The sequence below is a fragment of the Achroia grisella genome, unplaced genomic scaffold (genome assembly GCF_030625045.1).
Source record: "Achroia grisella isolate CSIRO2021 unplaced genomic scaffold, CSIRO_AGI_Agris_v1 utg257, whole genome shotgun sequence".
Taxonomy (NCBI): domain Eukaryota; kingdom Metazoa; phylum Arthropoda; class Insecta; order Lepidoptera; family Pyralidae; genus Achroia; species Achroia grisella.
The window spans coordinates 47,302-69,448 of record NW_026712747.1 but is presented as its reverse complement, the minus strand read 5'-3'; the positions used below and the strand labels follow the sequence as shown (position 1 = coordinate 69,448).

The 22,147-nt window shown below is 36.4% G+C and overlaps 1 protein-coding gene across 1 annotated transcript in view; it reads left to right on the top strand.

Moving 5' to 3' along the window:
• LOC131842855 (neurotrimin-like) overlaps positions 1 to 22,147 on the top strand; it is a 161,736-nt gene that overhangs the window by 133,925 nt on the left and 5,664 nt on the right. Inside the window, exons 3-4 of the mRNA XM_059191421.1 lie at positions 15,799 to 15,947; positions 18,032 to 18,172. Of these exons, the coding sequence (XP_059047404.1) occupies positions 15,799 to 15,947; positions 18,032 to 18,172 (290 nt within the window). The remainder of the gene's footprint in view (positions 1 to 15,798; positions 15,948 to 18,031; positions 18,173 to 22,147) is intronic.

The following is a 22,147-nucleotide window of genomic DNA, read 5'->3' as shown; positions in this document are numbered from 1 at the left end:
GTTGGAAATATTGCAGATTCAAAGGTTGTGTAACACCGCAGCTGTGAAAAGTTCAACTTGAACCGAGGCGAGCTGCGACGTACGTGTACGTATGTATGTATGTACCTACGGACGAATATTTCACACAGTAATCGGAGCGGGATCCAGGTCGACATTGCATTTATAAGACCAAGTTGCAATTGGATTTGTTTCCAATGTTTATCGAGGACGGTACAAAACTTGCGCAGCTACCATCTGTCACATAAAACTTATAGTATCACTACTGACTTCCATATATTTCCCTTGTTTTCAATTCGTATAATCTTCAATAGTAGTAAGTATATAATAATAATTGCCTCCATTATTCTTATTCCCTTAAATGACAGTGTGTCTTGTAACATTTCTTTGAAAAAATACAAAACACCTTCAGTCTGTATATATTGATAGCTCGTGGCCACACACGCGTGTTATCAGTACTCGTATTATATACAATCTTTACACCTGCTCGGTAATCGTAAACACAGATTTATATGGGTCCGAAAGGCTCAACCTATAACGTTGGATCTTCTCATTTCTATACACAAACGGAATTCCAATGTCTTTAGATACTTTCACAAAATGCGTGCAACCGTCGGGAATTGATACCAAAAATTGATGATATCGCCTCAAACGAAATCAACATACCAACATTTTTTTTTCAATTATAACGTGTTACGTGCTTATTTACTTCTCTCTAGTTTAAAGTAATTTCATTCGTCCCTACTACCCTAATTACTTATCTGGGAAATACCAAATAGAATCTGAATGGATTTATGCTGACGAATGAGTACCTCCTATATTTAAACATAGTGTATACATTTTTTATTTTTGATTATCTCTGCACCAATATACAATTGTCTAACTGTCTTTAACAAGTAAGTAAGTACATATAACTTGTCCACTGTTTTACGTATTTAGCATTTCATTTGGGCGGTTATGCATATATTGATGCGTAGACAGTAGTGGTGATCGCGGTGGACATTAATGTGTTCATATGATTGCGACGCCACATTAATTCGTAGATGAATGTGTCGGCCGCACCGCGCCGTGCCGCGCCGCGCCGCGCCGCGCCGCGCCGGAGACGTCCGTGCGCCGTGCTCCTAATTTCTGTTTAATTACAGGCCGCTTTTCGTTGAATAATTCGCTTTATTGTCCCCTCAGCGAGTGTTTAAAGCGCTGTAACGCTCATTTAAGCGCTCATAAACTATTTATTTCATCCGCAGTAGTTACAGTCCCCTTGTAACTCTTTATGTAGCCGTCATTTTGAGTGCGCAAGGATTAAAATGTCATTACTGCATTAATTTATTTGGCACTATAGCTTAGCTGTTTTTAATATTGTCTCATAATAAGAGCAGTTTTTGTCCTCTTACTGTTTGTCGCTTTGTTAATATAATCTGGAATAAGACAATAGACCTATCATAAATATCTAACACGAATACAAACAATATCATATTTATTTCTTAATATTCTCAAATAAGTACCTATTCTCAAAATGAGCACAGTAGCAATTACATACTGTAGTATTTAAGGTCTGTTTTATAAGTTCAATTGATTTTCTTAATATTTCAAAATCTGTGGAGAGAGCACAAATTTCAACATGCTATCTTTTTTTATTCTTTTATACAAAACAAACGATGATCTCTTTATGCTTGAGTAATGCTTACAATAATAATTCCGGTTTTACATTGACCATTATTTCCGAGCCCCACTCGAAACTCTATTTGAAATCCCCTAAATGAAGATAAAATATTCAACGTTCCTCGTACGAGCGATGTGATACGGTGCAAAAACTATTTACAGAGAGGAGCGTTCATTGCTCGCCGTTTATAGACAAAAAGGTTAATGAGCCGACTAATGCGTACATATCGTGCGCTGTCTCACCGGACCGCAGCCGACCGCAAACATCCGCAACAGTCCGCAGTCGTACAGTACTGCCGCTCTGCCACGCTATAAAATCGTCTGATTTTGCGCAACTTTTGTGTTTGTGTGTTATTAATGATTGACAATAAATATATAGAGTGGATTTCTTGTTTATACGGATGGAAAGGATATTTTCTATATGTATACAACGTAACGTGTGTAACATACAGTAAACATTCTATATATATAATTGAAATATGGCTTACAAATCAGGTTCTCATACGACTAAAGTATATATATAAATAAAAAATCTGTAGATTCCTTAAACATTGCTTTGGACAAAACTGTAACACACGTATGAAATGTCAACTGACAAAATGTCAGAGTATATGAATTAGTAGAGTCTGAGGTACTCTTCCCTGTGAAATTTTCAAAACTGTAATATAATATTACTGAAATAAATATACAGTCATCTGAAATCTCACGAATATTTTCGGCCAAGTTACGTTTAGTTCCAAAAATCAAATTGCGACATGAAATACCCATTTTAAACTGTTTTTGAACTAATCAGAAAAAAACTATTTAAGTAGAATTATAATACAAATATTACAAAGCCCATTTTTTTTTAATACTCTATGAATAATACTGCGCCTCATTCAGGAGAACGCGTACAAATACTTGGGTGACTTCGAGGTCATGAAGCCAATCTTTGAATTTTGTCAAGTATGAATTTACACTCCATTTACTCTCGTGCTAAGAAGGACACGAAATCGTCAGAAGACATATACGGCTATATATTTGCTGGTAATCAAATTTCATGGTTTTGTTTACAAAATTTTATATATATATATAAAATGTCTATAATATAACGTTAAATACTTGATTTTCAATAAAAGAGATAATTTATATATTTACTAGCTACTCGGCCCGGCTTCGCACGGGTGTACATGTATTATTCATATAAACCTTAATCTAGAATCACTCTATCTATTAAAGAAAACAGATTCCAAATTCGTTGCATAGTTTTAAAGAATTAAGCATGCATGACGGACAGACAGCGACAGCGACTTTGTTTTATACTATATAGACTAAATTATATACAAGGTTTTCTATTTCTACCTAAAGGTAGCTGGTAGAGAATGGACTAACGCATTAAGCTCGCCTTTTTATATTTTATTATAAATAAAAAATGAATAAAACAAAAAAAGTCCATTAAAGGTTACTTCGCTTAAAACCGTAGATAAATATTATGACTTGGACAAGGCAGGGGACCTTGTCTCTGTGACCTGTGCGTCACATTATGTAGCGATGTCTGTGCTTCTGTTAATATATATAAACGACGGTTCTCACTTGCCTCAGGTGGACAGTCAGGCTGTAGTCCATTCAAATTACATTAAAAAAAAGAGACGACTGCAACTTGCAATACCTTACTTTAATTACAAAAATTAATTTCTTTTAGTGATTACAAAGAAATTTTATAAGTACAGGTTAACTAGATTCTAAAATCATGACGATAAATGTATAGTCCCAACAGTCACAAATTCATGTATTGTCTTTAATTACAAAAATTAATTAGAAATCTCAGTTTGGTGAGTGATGTACATAGTACTGTGAGCACACAGCGCCTGTCGACGACAATACACCGACAACAACGACGGAGAAATTTGCTATACGTCACAGTTTGATTTCACTTTGAAACAAGAGCGAAGAGGGTCCCGAATCTATTTGACAGGATTAATTGATAAGGCATCTCCGCGATTCCGATTGCAGCTGTATATTATTCCGATTGCAGCTGTAATTACGGCTCGGACAGATCCCTAACCCCCTCTCCCCGGCCCCCCATGCCCCCGTCCCCCGAATGTGACGTGACATGCCCGACACGTGCACGTATGTGACAATGATACGACGTAATTATTACTCTCAGCCTGTTCGAAGTCGATCTTTATTGATCGACTGTCAATTTGATCGAAAATGTGCAGCGGATGAGGTAAGTGAATATCGCAAATATTCAAATAAAAGTCGGCTAGACCTATCCCAATTAGGGTGATCAGAAATAATTAATTTACATAATTGGAGGAAATTACAGCATTGAAATGCTAAACAGCCGAAACGAAACAGAAGTCGGAACGGGAATTTGCATAACGATGGAATTAATTACTAGTGCCGGCCCACGGCGCCGCGCCGCCGCCGCGCCGACCAGACGCCGACCAGACGCCGCCGCGCCGTCTGCCGCGCCAGACACCAGCCGACCACTGCTGCCACTCACACTGTCCCACAGTACACTCTGTAAATAAAACATTATTAACTAGCTGTGCCTGCGATTTCACCCGCGTGATAATTATAGCCCATCTATGTCGATGTATAAGCTAATTTGTTTCATTAAAATCAGTGCAGCAGTTTTTGCGTGAATTACAAACGTCCACCGAACATCAACATCAACAATATCTCACAAACTTCCGAGTTTATCATATTAGTAAGTTTTAATATTACATTTAATAGGATCTCTGTTCAATTACAGATAATATTTTTTTATAACATAGAAAACAAACAGAGTTATGCAATGTCTAAAATAATAGCAAGAATCGATTGAAAATAATTAATTCAAATTTATTTTACATATCACAATTCGTCACATTCAACAACAATTATATTACAAGAGTTACATTCCTAGCACCAACTGTCCCATACAACTGTGATATCGCAGCTAACTCTGCCGTAGTGACGTTGCTTCTGTTCTCGTTTCAAAAATCGTCTTCAAATTCAAAAATCATTTATTCGTGTAGGACATTATAGCCGCTTATAAACGTTAAATTATTTATATTATATTTATATTTTTTCCTACCGTCCAGTTCACTATATAGATCCAATTGAGAAGAACTGGCAAGACTGTAAATTAAATTACTTTTTTTTTCTTAAAAACCAGTTTATTTACAATGTATATTTATATAGATGTCTATGTGTAACATTAAATGAAAATCCCGTGCATGAACAACCATTGCCATGTACGCTCGTCATTCAAATAATCGTTTAGTGAGTAATAGGCAGTAGATATGATTTAACAGATAGGGTAATTCCAATATATCCTTTGGTATCTTATTGTACATTTTTAGACCTATTGATTTTTTCTAAACGATACTTAGGGACAGCAATTTTGTCTTTAAATGTAGTGTTAATATTATGATTATATTATAATATATCTTCAATAGAAGGTGTAAAATGTCCGTAGAGATGGCAACACTAATCCATGCCAAATGATAACCAACAGTCGGGCCGTGGTCCTGTCACCGTCAGTGACGGCCGACCACCCGCTCACCAGCCACCGCCACCGCCACCGCCACCGCTCTACATACAGACATACGTATTGTAGCTGTTCTGATTACAAACGATTATTATTTTCTTATAATTAACTGAGATTGAATTTATTAATTTCAGGTTTAATTAACAAGAGTTGTAACTATATTTTTAAATTAAAAATATTTTTATTCATGTATATGTATGTCTGTAATAGACCATTACAGACTCTTATGATATGTCAAATCTACCGTCAGTTCGGAATGATTTCGAGATGAGAAGATCAGACAAGAAACTCAGCTCGTATTCATTTGAAATAAATGTTGTACATGTTTACAATAATACAGATTCAGTTGTAATTTCGAATTTGTGAGAATAGAGTGACTAACTGTTAGTTAAATATAATTAAATTATTAATAATGTCCCTGTAGAATGTGGAGGACTTCCACACACAACTTACAAGTCACTCTATCTACAAATTTGTTCCAAACCGTCGCGTCGTCCGAACGATACGATATAACTATGTAAATAAATAATGCAAAGAAACGTAAGTTGAACGAATTACGACTTGGACAAAACGACTACATAAAAAATATAATATATTTTGGACAAAAATTACGTGTACAACAAGCAGTGACAACATTTAAGTACTAAAGTGTATTTAGCGCCACCTTTCTGTTTGTTATAGTTGTAACGGATCATCATCAGTGGATGGTGTGGTGTCCAAATGATGAAAACAGCATCAAGACATGTATGAAATAACTTGGCGTATAAAAAGAACAGTTCTATGAAATATAAATTTCAAAATTATATAATATCAATAGTATTTTCAATTACACTATTTTTTGATGACCTCGGTGATCTAGCCGTATAGCACACCGCTTTACTACCGATACTAGCGGGTTCGATTCCTCGCACGGCACAAATATTTGTATTCATGAGTATGATTGTATGTATCGGTCTGAGTGTTTTGTATGTATAATATATATGTATTTACAAAAAAAACTATGTATATGTATCAGTTATCTAGTTAACCATAACACAAGCTTTAGCTTGCTTAACTTGGGTCTAGATGGCGCTGTGTGAATTGTCCTGAGATTATTATTATTTTCAATTATATCCTGTATAGTCTGTGGTGATAATAAAACCAGTTCACCAGTTTTTTTAGTGAAATTTAATTAATTAATTTGAAAACTATATAGCTAATATATGCAATTTAATTTGCTGGCAACATCCAATTCAACAATAATTGCCTCACTTTATGCAGCATACGGCCGCTGTTAGTTTGAACTATTTGAAGTGATGGCAGGCGGCGCGTTTGTTTGTTTGTTTATACTGGAGCTGGTAGACTAGGGTTGCCAGGCCCAACATTAAAAAAAAACAGGATTGCAAGTTCAAAAATCCAGGACCATCCAGTTTAAAAATTGAACGCAGTGATAGTGTTGCAATACTTACATTAATATGTAGTAAAATTCAAATAATTAATATAATCTTTGTTCTTTATTAATTTGATTTGTCTCTCTATTGTTTTTATTATCACATTTTTTTATTATTATTCAGGTTTTTAATATAAAGTATTTGATAAAATTATACAGTTGAAAATCAGTAATTAAAAGGTGCGCATATTTTAAAAACCTAGGACGCTCACAAATAACTATTCAGGACTTCCCAGGACACTGCAGAAATTAGGACATGTCCTGGGAAAACAGGACGGTTGGCTACTATATGGTAGAGGGGACAGTAACACGTTGGCGAGTGCACCTGCACACTGCACACCCACACTCACCGTTTTACGGGCTCTTGTACTAATATTTACTTACCTCGATCGATACCAGCCGACTCATTATTGACTTAATAGAATTGAAATCAAATCAAATGAAGGTGTTTGTATGCATTGCATTGCATTTGCTTTTTATGACATAATATGATTGTGTTAATTTGGATATCTTCTATATATGTTACGTACATGTTTACAAAAATAAATTTGTTTATTAGTTACATTAGTACAGGCTGTGTTTAGTTTGAGATATAAACAGTGATAATATGTCGTATATAACCACAAAATGTTGATTATTTGTATTAGTCACAATGCTATTTTTTTTAAATATAATAGAATAAAAAATTGACCTAATTTAGGCCCATTTGACATATTTTTTTTAATCTACCGCTCATTCGGAAAGCTGTCTCATCACAGGAAAAACGAGCAAAAAACTTTCGTGTTGCTCTTTTAAATAATTTTATTTTAAAACTAGCTGTTCCCGCGAAATCGTCCGCGTGGAATTTAACTGTATTTTTCTAAAATAAATGATATTTTCTGAAATAAAAGTAACCTAAGTTACTCCTTATTACATCAGCTACCTGCCAAAAAAAGACCCGTCAAAATCGGTCCAGCCATTTCAGATCAGAACAATCAGACAGAAAAAATTGTAAAAATGTTATTTATATTCGTATGCATGTAGTAAAAAACGGTTATTTCAATATTACAAACAAACACTTCAATTTTATTTACATGTATAGATGTGTGAATGCAAACTACTAACTGCACTAATTTATTAGGGACAAAATATTAAATACACAATGAGATTAATCAGTCGTAATGATTAGAGCAGTCCCTACAAGCAGCTCGTTCACGAGTATGACGGATATTATTCAAGAATACTATTTGTCATGTACGGGCATGTACGATTTCGGTTCCATGTCATCAAAAGTTTGTCAGAACTTCAGCTCAGTGTTGAGAGACATAGCCGACGAGTGGCGCGCTGTCGACCGACCGACCGACCGACCGACCGACCGACCGACCGACCGACCGACCGACCGACCGACCGACCGACCGACCGACCGACCGACCGACCGACCGACCGACCGACCGACCGACCGACCGACCGACCGACCCGTGCTATGATTACAGCGAACCAATACACCGATTGTGCTCACGAGTGACTAATTCTGGGTCAACACGACACTCGGCCGACACACACTGTCCCCCCGCGGTCTCACTCGTGCTCACACTCGTGTCGTCGGTCGTGCCACTTATACGGACTACATTTGGATCTTTTGTTTCAGTTTCGACAAGCATTCAATAAAAATATTGTTGAATGTAAATGTTGGAATTCTACCGAAGTAGGACCAAAATATGTGTGATGTAAATCAAATATTGATAGAAAATGGTAAATACTTATAATGAGGATACGTGTACAAACGGTTGTAAGACAAAAAGTGACTATAAATATATATACTATATATATATGACAATTCTATAAAGAAAATACATTTAAAATTGGTAGAAAAATCTTATATATAAAATTCTCGTGTCATAGTTTTCGTTCCCATACTCCTCCGAAACGGCTTGACCGATTCTCATGAAATTTTGTGAGCGTTTTGAGTAGGTCTGAGAATCGGCCAACATGATATGATGGACTGGATCTATTTTTCATTCTCATCCCCCTAAGATGAGAATGAAAAATAGATGTTGGCCGATTCTCAGACCTACTCAATGTTAGGGGTAGTCCAACCGTAAATTTTTATTTTTCATTTTAAGGCAAAACAACGTTTGCCGGGACAGCTAGTAAACATATAAAAAGGTGCAAAGAGTTTACAACAAAGATTATGAACATTTCATTATTATCATCACACGTATTTTATATATATATATATATACTTTAAAATGAGAGTTCACATGAGGTGTTATTTATTAAATGATACGTTTAAAAAACCATTCAGTAAACATTCACAGAGTTCGTGGACAACGTTGTTCTCTGCATTGCACGCTATAAAATATACATTTCGGAGCTCCTCCATAATCTGTCACAACCATTCATATCTATTTGTTTCTGACATTTTCTGGCTCAGATTATTGCATTGCACTGCATTATAAGCCAAGAGACCATCATTGTCATCAGAGTAGAAAAAGTTATGAAATTGTATTTTAATACGCATCTCAGCCCTGTCCTCGTACTGTCAAAGCCCACAGTACTACTCCCAGCTAATCTTTCTTCTTCTATCTTCTAAATATATATAACTCAAAGGTGACTGACATTGTGATCTATCAACGCACAGCCCAAACCACTGGACGGATCGGCCTGAAATTTGACATGCAAGTAGATATTATGACGTACGCATACGCTAAGAAAGGATTTTGATTAATTTTACCCCCAAAGGTATAAAATAGGGGATGAAATTTAATTTGAAACTTTGTCAATTTTAAACCGATCGGGCTGAGACTTTGCATGCATGAAGCTACTATGACGTAGGCATCCCATAAGAAAGGAAACAAAAGTAAAGCCGCAAAAACTATATCTAATTAATAATAATACTTCTTAACGCGAGCGAAGCCGCGGGCAAAAGCTAGTTTATATTATATAGTGCCACATTCAACATTATTTCACTATTAACCTAAGTAGCTAAATATAAGTCTCCCCCGCCATTGTGGTCGTGTATGTCTGTATACACATGAATGGAAATAATGTTGTACATATATATATACGATCAGTTCTCAACCAAAAATATATTAAATAATTCATAGCTAACAACGCCATCTCGACCATGTTATATGATGGAAAATAAAATATAGAAATAAATTCCGAGAGTATAATATATCATTCAATTTATTAGGGTTTCTCATAATTCATGCTACGGCCATATTCCATTAGCCGGGAATAATGTCTCGCACAATAATACATATCCATCCAATGAAGAATCTGTAAATAAATATGTACCTACTTACTTACTGGCCGATACATCAATTGTGAATCGATCATGTTCATGTACCCGGGCCTCGTCTCATCAAAAATGTAAGAATAACACAAGAAATCATTACATTGCGTACAACTCATTATTAGGCTTCATATATCATTTATATGATACAGAATGAATACATTACAGAAAGTATGAAAGTGGCGCCGGTGTCGGAGCGGTTGAAGAGTCATCGTCTGTCGTGGTATGGACATGTAACGCGTAGGAATGAAGATCATATGCTAAGGAAGGTGTTACATATGAATGTGGATGGTTATAAGAGCAGTGGAAGGCCGAAAAAAAGATGGATGGACTGTGTGAAAGATGATATGGTAAGAAAGGGAGTGAATAACGAGATGACTGCGAACAGGGATGAATGGAAGAGAGGAACATATTACACCGACCACAAATGGGATAAGGAAGAAGCAGATGATGATACAATATATAAGTTGTGGTCAGATCTGATTACACTAAAAGATTCAATCGATCCTATTCAATTATTTCAGCACCTACAAAACATATTATGTTCTCCCCTTCTAAAAAGATAAGGTGTAATAAATTGACAGGGGGTGGGATATTGGGTAATACCGCCCCGAGAAATGAAGATGAAGATTCTAGACGCGTCAACATATGTATCTTTGCTTACTCATCACATCGCGGACGTTGCCCTGAAATTTCTGATCTTAGTTTTTGATTTTTTAATATCCATAGGATTGACGACCTCGGTGGTCTAGCGGTTTAGCACACCGCTTTACGTCCGATGGTCGTAGGTTCGATTCCTCGCAAGGCACAAACATTTGTATTCATGAAAACACACAAACGATCATACGTTTGTATCGATCTGAGTGTTTTCTATGTATAATATATGTATTTAAGAAAGAAAATCTATGTAATCAGTTATCTAGTACTCATAACACAAGCTTCAGCTAGCTTAACTTGGGTCTAGATGGCGCTGTGTGAATTGTCCTGAGAATATTATTATTACTAGGTATGGTCAAACAATTTCTTCACGTTCACAATTACGGCCCTCTGTGGATTTCCTGAATATAAAAAAATTAAACATGAGCACTACCAAAAATAACTTCCCTCACGTGATAGCTGTCTCCTGAGCCGGTGTTTCCATGAAGTTGAGATCATTAAATTTCCTTTCCTTAGGGAATACAAGGCTAAAAAAATCTTCTTTTATTTATAAACATATAGTTATTACGGTCTGAATTCGTAACTTGTTTTTTTTTATTATTTTATCATATGATAATGCCAGCCCCATCGTATTTTTTTACTAACTAGGTTTTGCCCGCGGCTTCGCTCGCGTTTAATTATCCCCTTAGGGGTGGAATTTATCAAAATCCTTTCTTAAGGGATGTCTACGTTATAGTAGCTTTATTCATGCAAAGTCTCAGCCCGATCGGTTTAAAATTTTCAAAGTTTCATACAAACTTTCATTCCCTATTTTATCCCTTTGGGGGTAGAATTACTAAAAATCCTTTCTTAGCGGATGCCTACGTCATAACATCTACCTGCATGTTAAATTTCAGCCCGATCCGTCCAGTGGTTTCGGCTGTACGTTGATAGATCACTATGTCAGTCACCTTTGAGTTATATATATTTATATATTATTTTCTACTATACAATGAAAAACAAAAATTTTGCTGGCGATGATACAGAATCAGATCCCGTTGTACATACAAACATCAAGCAGATTCAGTCCAAATTATGTCAACTATTGTAATTGTAATATGTAACTGTAATATTCAAAATTTCAAATAATTCAAAATTCAAAATATCTTTATACATGTAGGTCTATTACAACTATTGTGATATGTCAAATCTACCGTCAGTTCGGAATGATTTCGAAATGAGAAGAACTGACAACAAACAGCTCGTATTCTTTTCAAATAAATGTTATACATGTTTACAATAATACAGATTCATTTTTAAATTCAAACTTGGGAGAATAGAGTGACCATATTGAATGCATTATATACATATATATAATATGATATGAGCTTCTATTTATTATAATAATATTAGGATATATTAGGATACATATAAATGAGCCGGGCGCGGCGCCCACTCGCGGCACTCCGGACCGGCGCCGCGGCGGCGGCCGGCGGCGGGCGGACCCTCGGGCTGGGATCCAAACAATTTAATACTTAAAAATAATATTGACGTTATATTACTAATTTCGTGTTTTCTATTATTAACAGTTCATTTATAATAAATTTTACTTGAAGATTTCATGTATACTTAGGATAAATTTGTTTTGACAAATTATATCTTCGAAAATATAATGAAAGAAATTTAAAATGTTCTATTTCTATTTCACGTACAAATTTAATATATTTAAAAGACCAATTTTATTTCAAGACTAATTTTAATATCTTTCTATCGAACAGATTAACAGCTGAACAAATGATTAAAATAATTGGCACTTTTTTTCTCTTTAAACTCATATTTTTTATAATACACTAGAAGACTGGAGCATGCGTTGCTGTAATAAAATAATATTGTGACTATAAATTGAGATGTAAGCTATCCTATCTTTCAAGTTGGATCAAATTGCACACAATGTGCAAATCAAATTTGCAATTGGTTCATACGCGTAAAAAAAAAATTAAAAAATAGACACTCGGTCTCAAATACAATAACACCTGTACAGTAACTACACAGCACAGAGCAACTGTCGACTTTTTTTTTTATGAATCATAATGGTCGGTGCAGCCGCCTACGCTAACAGTTTGATGAGCACGAGGTCAGGTCAGTTAGCCCATCGTGACAAATTCACCAAGAATTTATCATGGTTGGTGGTGATGGTTTCCAGGGGGAACCGCGTGGAGGTCAACCTGACATGGTACATTGCTGGCAATAAGATCATTCATATTACTAACAAGCCCCTTTCCCCCCTAACAGTGTTATGACTTACGATATTGGAACTATTTGGAACTTTGTTATGAGCACCAATAAAAAAATATTGCGCAGTATCGAGTATATGGGTTGGTTTACATAATGGGTTATGCAATGATGTAGTGCAGCGGGGGGTGAGGGGTACAAAGGGATATTGCTTATGTAATTAGGGTCGCGGCGGTGTGTGTGTGTGTGTGTGTGTTGACTGCGAGCACACACAGGGGGGTCGCAGGAGGTGGCACCACTTCATTCTGCATTCATTGCTGTCCCAATATCCGCCGCGAAAGAGCACGTATCAAGCAAATTACAGCGGCATTTGGCGCAGAATCACTTATCAATGTGACACAGTATTCAGATATGTCATGTAGCGACCTACGTACTGTACACGGAGACAGGGAGACATTACATTACAGTAGTATAGCATCATTACACAGTATAAAACAAAGTCCGCCCCTAGGTATGCTTAAATCTTTATCACTACGCAACGTATTATGATTGATTTTCTTTAATAGATAGAGAAAGTATATATATACAATACATACACCCGTGCGAGTCGGGCGGAAGTCGGGGCGAATAGCTAGTTCATTTATATAAGTATTTGCTTAGTAATCATAACGTCATGGCTGGCATGTTAGATCTTGCGTTTGTACAATAAATATCATAAAATACATATTATTACATGTAGGTATGTTGTACGAGACGAAACTATTTTGACTTTATTTTGAACTAGCGGTTCGTCCGCGTGGAATTTAACTTTATTTTTCTAAAATAAAAGTAGCCTAAAGACTAAAAATTATTTTGTTCGTCTTAACTTATTCGTTCCATTAGGTACTGATAGGTTCAAACTAATACATTTACATTCTGCATCATCCCTTATTTTATCCCATCCCAGATTTATACAATTTTTCTTCCCCTATTTCATCCCCTTAGGGGTGGAGTTTATCAAAATCCTTTCCTAGGGGATGGCTACGTAGATATATGCATGCAAGGTCTCAGCCCAATCGGTTTAAAATTGTTAAAAAAATAATTATCTAAATTTCCCTAAGCGTGTAGCGACATTGGCTGCCTGTATAATTAGTTTTCTGTTCGTACGTAACTTGTATTTATAATAGATGTTGAGAATTCAAAAGTTCTGTAATTAATTCAAGACTGTCTAAGTCTGTACCTCGCGATAGTTGATAATCGTTAACTGTTACACTGCCAAACAAATTTACATAATCCTACATACGTATATATACTAACGGTATTCATTAATTTCTTGTCATTATTTTGTTCTTTTTTTATTATTTCGAGTCGAATATATATACATACAATAATTATGTATGTAAGAGCGGGGAATTGATACTGGACGACTCATCGTTATGACAAATAAATAATAAACACTTTTTCAGATCACAAAGGTGTATTCGTTGCAACGGTTGCGCACAGATTGAGAATTTATCAATTTTTCTTTCGGATTACTCTAATGCTGTTGACCGCAGCTGGCCTTTACAGCTTCATCGGACGATAGGGGGCGAGTGCAGATGGCACTCCAAACCTGCGGAAGGACTTACGGAGCGACTGAAGGCCAACTCCCGCCTGACGGATACGACACCCGTAACACAGGCTTTAGCTAGCTTAACTTGGGACTAGATGGCGCTGTATGATTTGTCCTGAGATTATTATTATTATTATATATGCATGCTCATTAATGGTGAAAGCAACACTAGACATATTCACATGTTGCGGAACCTATTCGAATGTGAAACTGACGTGATCAGTGTGTTAATAGTACGCCCCTACAACCGATCCCCCGTCCCATTCAAACGGAGTTCGAAATTCGAATCCATAGCGGTGCCCTCAGACTGTCGTCGTATCAGGCGGCAGTTGGCTTTCAGCTGCTTCATAAGTCCTTCCGCGGGTTTGTAGTGCCATCTACACTCGCCTATCGCCCGGTGAAGCTGTAAAGGCCAGCTGCGGCCGACAGCATTAGAGTAATCCAAAAAAAAAATAGTACTAAGTGTATCGTCTTTTCGCAGATTAATTTTGTTAGTTGTGTATAGAGAATGTAATTATATAATGAAAAAATACCTACCTACCTACACTGCAGTACGTCGGGGCGAGGCGGAATCCTTCGCAGACTGCCGCATGCCGCCGTTGTGGACAACTATATAAATCACTTTTTCCTATTGAGCTGAGTTTACGAAAACCGAGAATGGAAATGAATCTATTGTTGGCTTTATCCATATAGAGCTAGCAGATCGTATTGTGTGGATCATGAAAATGTATAATATTATATTGCAGTGTATAAATCAATACCTGTACCGTGCACTAAACAAATATCAATTTTTAGATGAACTGAACAGAGATTTATTTGCAACAAATTTCTGTTCACTAGTAGGCAAAAACTACTTAATATATGTACGTATATAATATTTGAAGTCTAACGTAATACAATCATGTTACTTGGCATTATGTATTCACAAGGATCTTTACTTCAAAATGTAAAGTTACATCATTTGTTTAAAACAGCAACCGGCAAAATTATTACTTTTTTACTTATGCTAAGACGGGTTTCTGAATTAATGATAGAATAATAAAAGGATATTAAAATTTGCTTACATTGAAGTTTGTTTACTGTACACTATTACGGTAGTACGATGAAACGTACATAACGTACTACCGCCATAGTGTACAGTAACTCCGATTACATTTAATTTAATTTGCATATATTAATGTGACGTTAATAATGCTATGTTAGTTGAGTTGTAACTAACATAGCATAATAAATATGTATATTTATAGACAGCCTCAGTGTTTAGCGGTGTAGCACACCTCTTTACTTCAGATGGTCTCGGGTTCTATTCCTCGCACGGTGCAAACATAGTATGATTATTTTTATCGGTTTGGCTATTTCCTATACACTGTGTATGTATTTACAAACGGTATTGAAGTATTAGTATCAGTTATCATCAGTGTAGTACGCACGGTATAGAGTGTATGTGTTTGTTGCAGTGTTGTCGTGCGGCGAGGCGAGCGGCGGCGGGGGCGGGGCCCGGCTCGTGAAGCGCTACGTGGGGCTCTACACGGGGCCCTACTTCGACCCCTCCGCGCCCAACAACATCACCACGCAACTCGGCACCCACGCCTACCTGCCCTGCAAGGTACTACCACCATAGCCAACATACACTTCTCTAGATGGAGGTCGAAGCTAAGTATTAGTAATGTCACTCATGAAACATTACTAGCAACGTACCATGTCAGGTTGACCTCCACGCGGTTCCCGCTGGAAACTATCTTGATAAATTCCGGGTGAATTTGTCACGATGGTCTAACTGACCCGACCTCTCTTATCTTATCGTCCTCCACTGGCGCCCCTCCTGCGCTAACGGTTTTCGCTGATGGGTGCACTACTTTATTATCATCCTTAAACAAAACATACTCGCAGTCTACACCACTCCTGTACCGTATGACAGCCTCCCTGCCAGCTGACAGAAACCATGCAATATTTCACAGCGGGGTCAAAGGAGTCCACAATACTAACAGCACTGTGGACCAACGATCCCATTGCTAGCAATGATGGTACATTGCTACCAAATTGATTTCCACGTGGAAACCATCGTGACAAATTCAGTTAAATTTGCCCTGGGATAACTGACATGACCCCCTGCTCATCTCATCTCCACTGGTGCCCCGCCAGTTTACCGTTAGCGCAAGTGGGAACACCACTCTATTATCATCCATTAAAAAGAATACTTTACTGCAATGTCTATGCTATCCATATAGACTCCACTATAAGAATAGAAATAAGGACGCTGCCACATCTCACCCATTCGTATACTCTGCTCATACGTGGAGGATGGGTCCTCAATATTAACAGTATCCCGTACATGATACTCAACAGTGATGAATTAAATAAATTTAATAGCATATCGTACATTAAATAGAAAAATTTCATTTTTAAAAATTAGCAGCTCGATTTACCTCCTTTTATATACGAGTAAGTCAATTAAATTAACCACGGCGTCTTAATCATTATCTAAATACTTTTAAAATCCTATATAATACTTCTGTGTACATTTAAAACTTTAAAGGAAAAAATAATTTAAATAAATTTAAAAAAATCTTAAAACTTCTTGTAAAAAAAAGTTCTTTTTGAATAGTGCCATTTTTCTATTTAACCGACGATAAGCTGGTGTGGTCACTCTGTTCTACCAAATTTGAATTTAAATGAATCTGTATTATTGTAAACATTTATTTGAAAAGAATACGAGCTGAGTTTCTTGTCAGTTCTTCTCATCTCGAAATCATTCCGTACTGACGGTATATTTGACATATCATAAGAGTCTGTAATAGACCTACATGAATAAAGATATTTTTGTATGAGTATTTGACTTTGAGTCAGGACATAGCGTGGCCCCGTGCCTGCTGTACTGTACTGTAACGTACCTACGTCCACATGTACTTGTACGCACGTGTAGTGCCGGTATTATGTATAATTATCTTAATGTACTGTCAGTTATGTAGGAGCTCTTGTTTTTGATAGAAACAAAGGATAATTGCATTGTAACTTGTGAATAAATAATAATAACGTACATACAAACAAACTGTAATTAGTAACTAGGTGGTCGGTACGCGTTCCCACGGCGCGACGCGGCGGTCCCGCTCGGCTATTGATCGATAGAAACTTTATAATTTTAGCCCCACAGATTCCACCTCGGTATTATTTCTGTTCAACTAATTAATTCTTTTTACGTCTGAAAAGTTTTAGTTGGACAAGCAACAGTTTAATGTTCAGCGCGGGCTGTAAATAAATGATGAGAGAGCGTCCATTGAGTCAAGACTATTCAATATTCATAATAGTGAACGTCGTAGTAGCACAATTTTATAATTTGCGGTCTCTACAAAAGATCCGCACATTGTGAAACTAAATTATATTATATGACTAGCTACACACGCGACTTCGTCCGCGTGGAATACAACTTTATTTTTCTAAAATAAAAGTAGCCTAAGTTACTCCTTATTACATCAGCTACCTACCAATAAAAGTCTCGTCAAAATCGGTTCAGCCATTTCAGAGATTAGCCAGAACAAACAGAAAAAAATTGAAAAAAATATTATGTTGGTGTATGTACCGTATATATATTCATATACATGTAGAAAAAAACGGTTATTTCAATATTACAAACAGACACTCCAATTTTATTTATATGTATAGATGTATAGATTATGTTTGTGTGTTTTGCAGGTGCGGCAGCTGAGCAACAAGTCAGTGTCGTGGATCCGGCGGCGTGACGCGCACATCCTCACCGTGGACCGTTTCACCTTCATCGCCGACGAACGCTTCCAGGCGTTCCTCGTCGAGGCCACGGACACTTGGACCCTACAGGTATACATCCTACTATGCGCTCCAGCCACGTAACTTCATGATAAATAAATCACGTTTTACTTCATCCGTCAATCAAACGAGCTGGATGACATGAGCACAACCTCGACGCTGGAGAATATCTGTACAATCCAACACTAAAACTCTGGACTACCACAACGCCCTCTGGTGTTACATACATTAAAAAAACCAATGGTGTTGGTTTTTGAACAAGCAAGTTTTACTTCTATGAAAATGCATTATACCTATATAAAAGAGCTATTACTTCTTAAATGGCCGGCAACGCACTTGCAATTACCATGATGTTGCGGGTGCTCATGGGCGGCGGTAATCATTTACCATCAGGTGAGCCGCAAGCCCATTTATCTATATAACAAAAAAAGAAATTGTCTATTTTGATAAAGCGCCATCTACTTGTAATGAGTTTTACTTAATAAAAGATCTATACAAAATAATAAACTTATCCCATATCTTTATCATATAAAGTATGTAGTGCAGCCCTCACGCAGTGCCAGTTATATGACTAACTAAAGTTATCAAAACCGTATACGTTAATTGTGTAAAGATTGTAAGCCAAATATTGGCATTTAAGCCTGTAAAGAAATATACACACGAAACAAAAGAACATTGTGAAAATAGCTAGGAGGCGGTACGTACCCAAGCGAGTCACATAAAACGTGCCACGAGTAAATGAATTATTGAATATTGCCACATCCTTTAAAAAAGGCCACGTATCAATTGCGAGTCAGCTCACGTGTCGCCTCGTTATGTATATTCCCAGTTTAATCCGATCTCGTCTCAAGGCAAATTCTCATTTACATGACGAAGACTGACTCCGTGGTCCGCGCGCCACGCAACATGTCGCCACGCACTTGGAAACGAGTTCACGATCACACAAACGATATTCAATTTGTGAATCGAAATATTCACAAACACCCACAAATATATCCTCTTTGCTCGCGAGCATATAAAGTTAACAGCATACTATCTACAATTCTCTACTGATATTTCAGAACTAAACAGTACAGTAACATGTACACGATATCCTTGTACATTTCGCACATCCCCTGTGTAAAAAGGCCGCAACTACACTTGCGTCAAAAATGTTTTATTACATAAATAAATCGAGCTTCACGGTTTACACCTTCTGTCAAAATCTCATGAAGCTATCGACAAAAATGAAGGAATAAATGCAAAAATACTAAAATTTTGCGACTTTAGAAAACATAAAATTCCAGCATAAAATAGAGGTATGCGTATTTGCATTTATTCGCTTTACAATTATCCCGTTCATAAAGTCATAATTGTATTTACGTAATTTTTAAAAGAAGATTTACAAAAAAATGTTTAACGCAAATATACTTAAATACTTGTTCCTATATCTTACAATCTAGGACTATTGTGTAATTCTAATGACTTACTTCTTCTACGAAACTTTTAGCTGATAGTTTATGTGTGATTATTGTTACATACTTTCCGCCCAGCAAAACTTCACAATGCGTAAAGTGTAGTTGTAGTTACTTCTTTATTACACGTAACATTTCATACCTGATGTTGGGTAATTTTAAATACAGCATGTATTTACAAGAAAAAAAAATAAGAATATGTTCATGTAATTAAAATTAAGTAAAAAAATAAACTATTTTTAGCTAATTGTATAAGCTGATGACGGGCAGCAATGATGGATGATAGGAGGAGCAGGAGATCAGATGAATTTGCCAGGAATAGTAATAATAAATGATAGAAAAATCGATCTGCTTTTAGACATTTATCATAGAAGAGCGAATTGATAGAAGTGTATATAAAAACAATAGATAAAAAGAATACTTCTACTTTAAATATGGATAAACGAATATACAATTGCCAGTGAATCTTATTGTAGGTCTAACAGGAATTAACTAACGATGGTTTCCAGGATGGACCGCGTGGAACTAAATGTACCTTATATTGCTAGCAATAATATTCAATATTAATTCCCACTGGTCATAATAGGTACACATACAATACTAGCTGGTCCCGCAAACGTTACTTTGTTATAAATTACTAGCTGTGCTCGCGTTAAATTTCAATATAAAATATATCCTGTGTTATTCAGATGCAAAGCTATATTAGTGTAAAGTTTCGTAAAAAATTCAGTAGTTTTTGCGTGAAAGAAAACAAAGATCCATACTTACAAACTTTCACGTTTAGAATATTATATTAAGATTAAGATTTTGAAAACTATTAAACTACTAATCATCATAATTTCAACTTGTCTATCCACAGTTGGATATAGGCCTGTCCCAATTTGGCTTTGGTGGTCTATTAAGCTCCCGATTTGACTCCCAATGGTCGCGGGTTATTGTAAACGGACGGTGCAGATATTTGTATTCATGAGTAAGATTGTTTGTGTGGGTCTGGGTGTTTTCTATGTATATGTTTCATGTATGTATATAAAAACTAAGTATTTATTGATATAAAGCTCTTCATACCTACATGACTAGAAGGCGCTGTTAATTGTTGAGTATTATTTATTTATTTCCCAATTTCTTACACCATGTGCGATCTTCCGCCTTTTGTTTCCATCGACTCCCGGTCACCTTCGTGATATCTTCGGTTCATCTTGCAGGAAGGCGCCGGACACTCCTTAACTTATATTAGAACTAATATCGCTATTAAAATGTAGGAGTTGGTAGAAGGAGGAAATGTAGGAGTTCGATGTATGTATTATTATGATTTTTTTATGATTCAGTTAACGATGAAGGTGGTCCAAATCGACAAGGTTGTCGATAACATACTAATAGACCAATCAAAATAAGAAGTAAACCAAAAATGTCATTGATCAAATTAATATGTTTCCACATAAAGAATCGCATTATCTCCGCAATCTAACAATGATAAATTCTAGATGAAAAGCATAATTGCGCTAAAATGCATCGTTTATACTTATAGTGCATTAAGTAAAACCCAGATTATGAAAATGTTACTCCAGCCTCTCAGAGATGGTACTATAATATTAGGTCCTTACATATGAAATTGGTGTTTTGTCGTACGGGCCACTTTGATCTCAAATATCTCCTTTCGCCAGGAATTCAAAGTTCAAATTAGTACAGTTATTTACTCATGCATTTGTTTTTCGAAAACCGTAATCCATATGTTTTTTCCATCTTTGGTGTTTTCTTTACGTCACTGAGTTTACAAAATGCAAAACATAAAATATCGCGTTTTTTAAGAGTACGAATTCCGTCGTGGCACCAGTGTGCAGAAACGACTCGAAGAATTAATGATGTGTATGGCGATGGTGTCGCAAAAGAAAACACAGTGCGTTTTTGGTTCCAATGTTTTCGTTCTGGAAATTTCGATCTGCAAAACAAGCCCTTCGTGAGCAGCCGAGTCCAAGGTTGATAATGAAGAATTAAAGGCTAATGTGGAAGGGGATCCATCGATAACCACGTCCGAGTTAACTGCAGGCTGCAGTGTTAGTAACAAAACTGTTTTAATCCACTTGAAGCAAATTGGGAAGGTGAAAAAAGCTTGAAAAAAAATTGAATGGAGTAAATCGACATATACGCGCGTAGACTGCTGCGTTATTAAAACGGCATAATAATGAAGGGATTTTAAATCGGATCATTACCTGTTATGAAAAGTATCTTGTATGATAATCGTAAACACTCATCGCAATGGTGTTCCTGCAAACTAACCAAATCCTGCCCCAAGCGAAAATTCAAACTCAAAAAAAGTTACTTGTGAGCACTTAGTGGACTAGTGCCTGTGTTGTTCACTTCAGCTTTCTTATATCTAGCCAGAATATTACGGCAGATGTGTATTGTCAGCAATTGCAAACCATGATGGAAAAGCTAGCTGCTAAACAACCGAGACTGGTCAATCACCGTAGGCTACTGCTGCTTCAGGACAACATTACGAAATTAGAAGAGCTTCAAATGTCCAATATATCCACCGTACTTCCCGGATCTTGCTTTCTTTCAAAATTTGGATAAC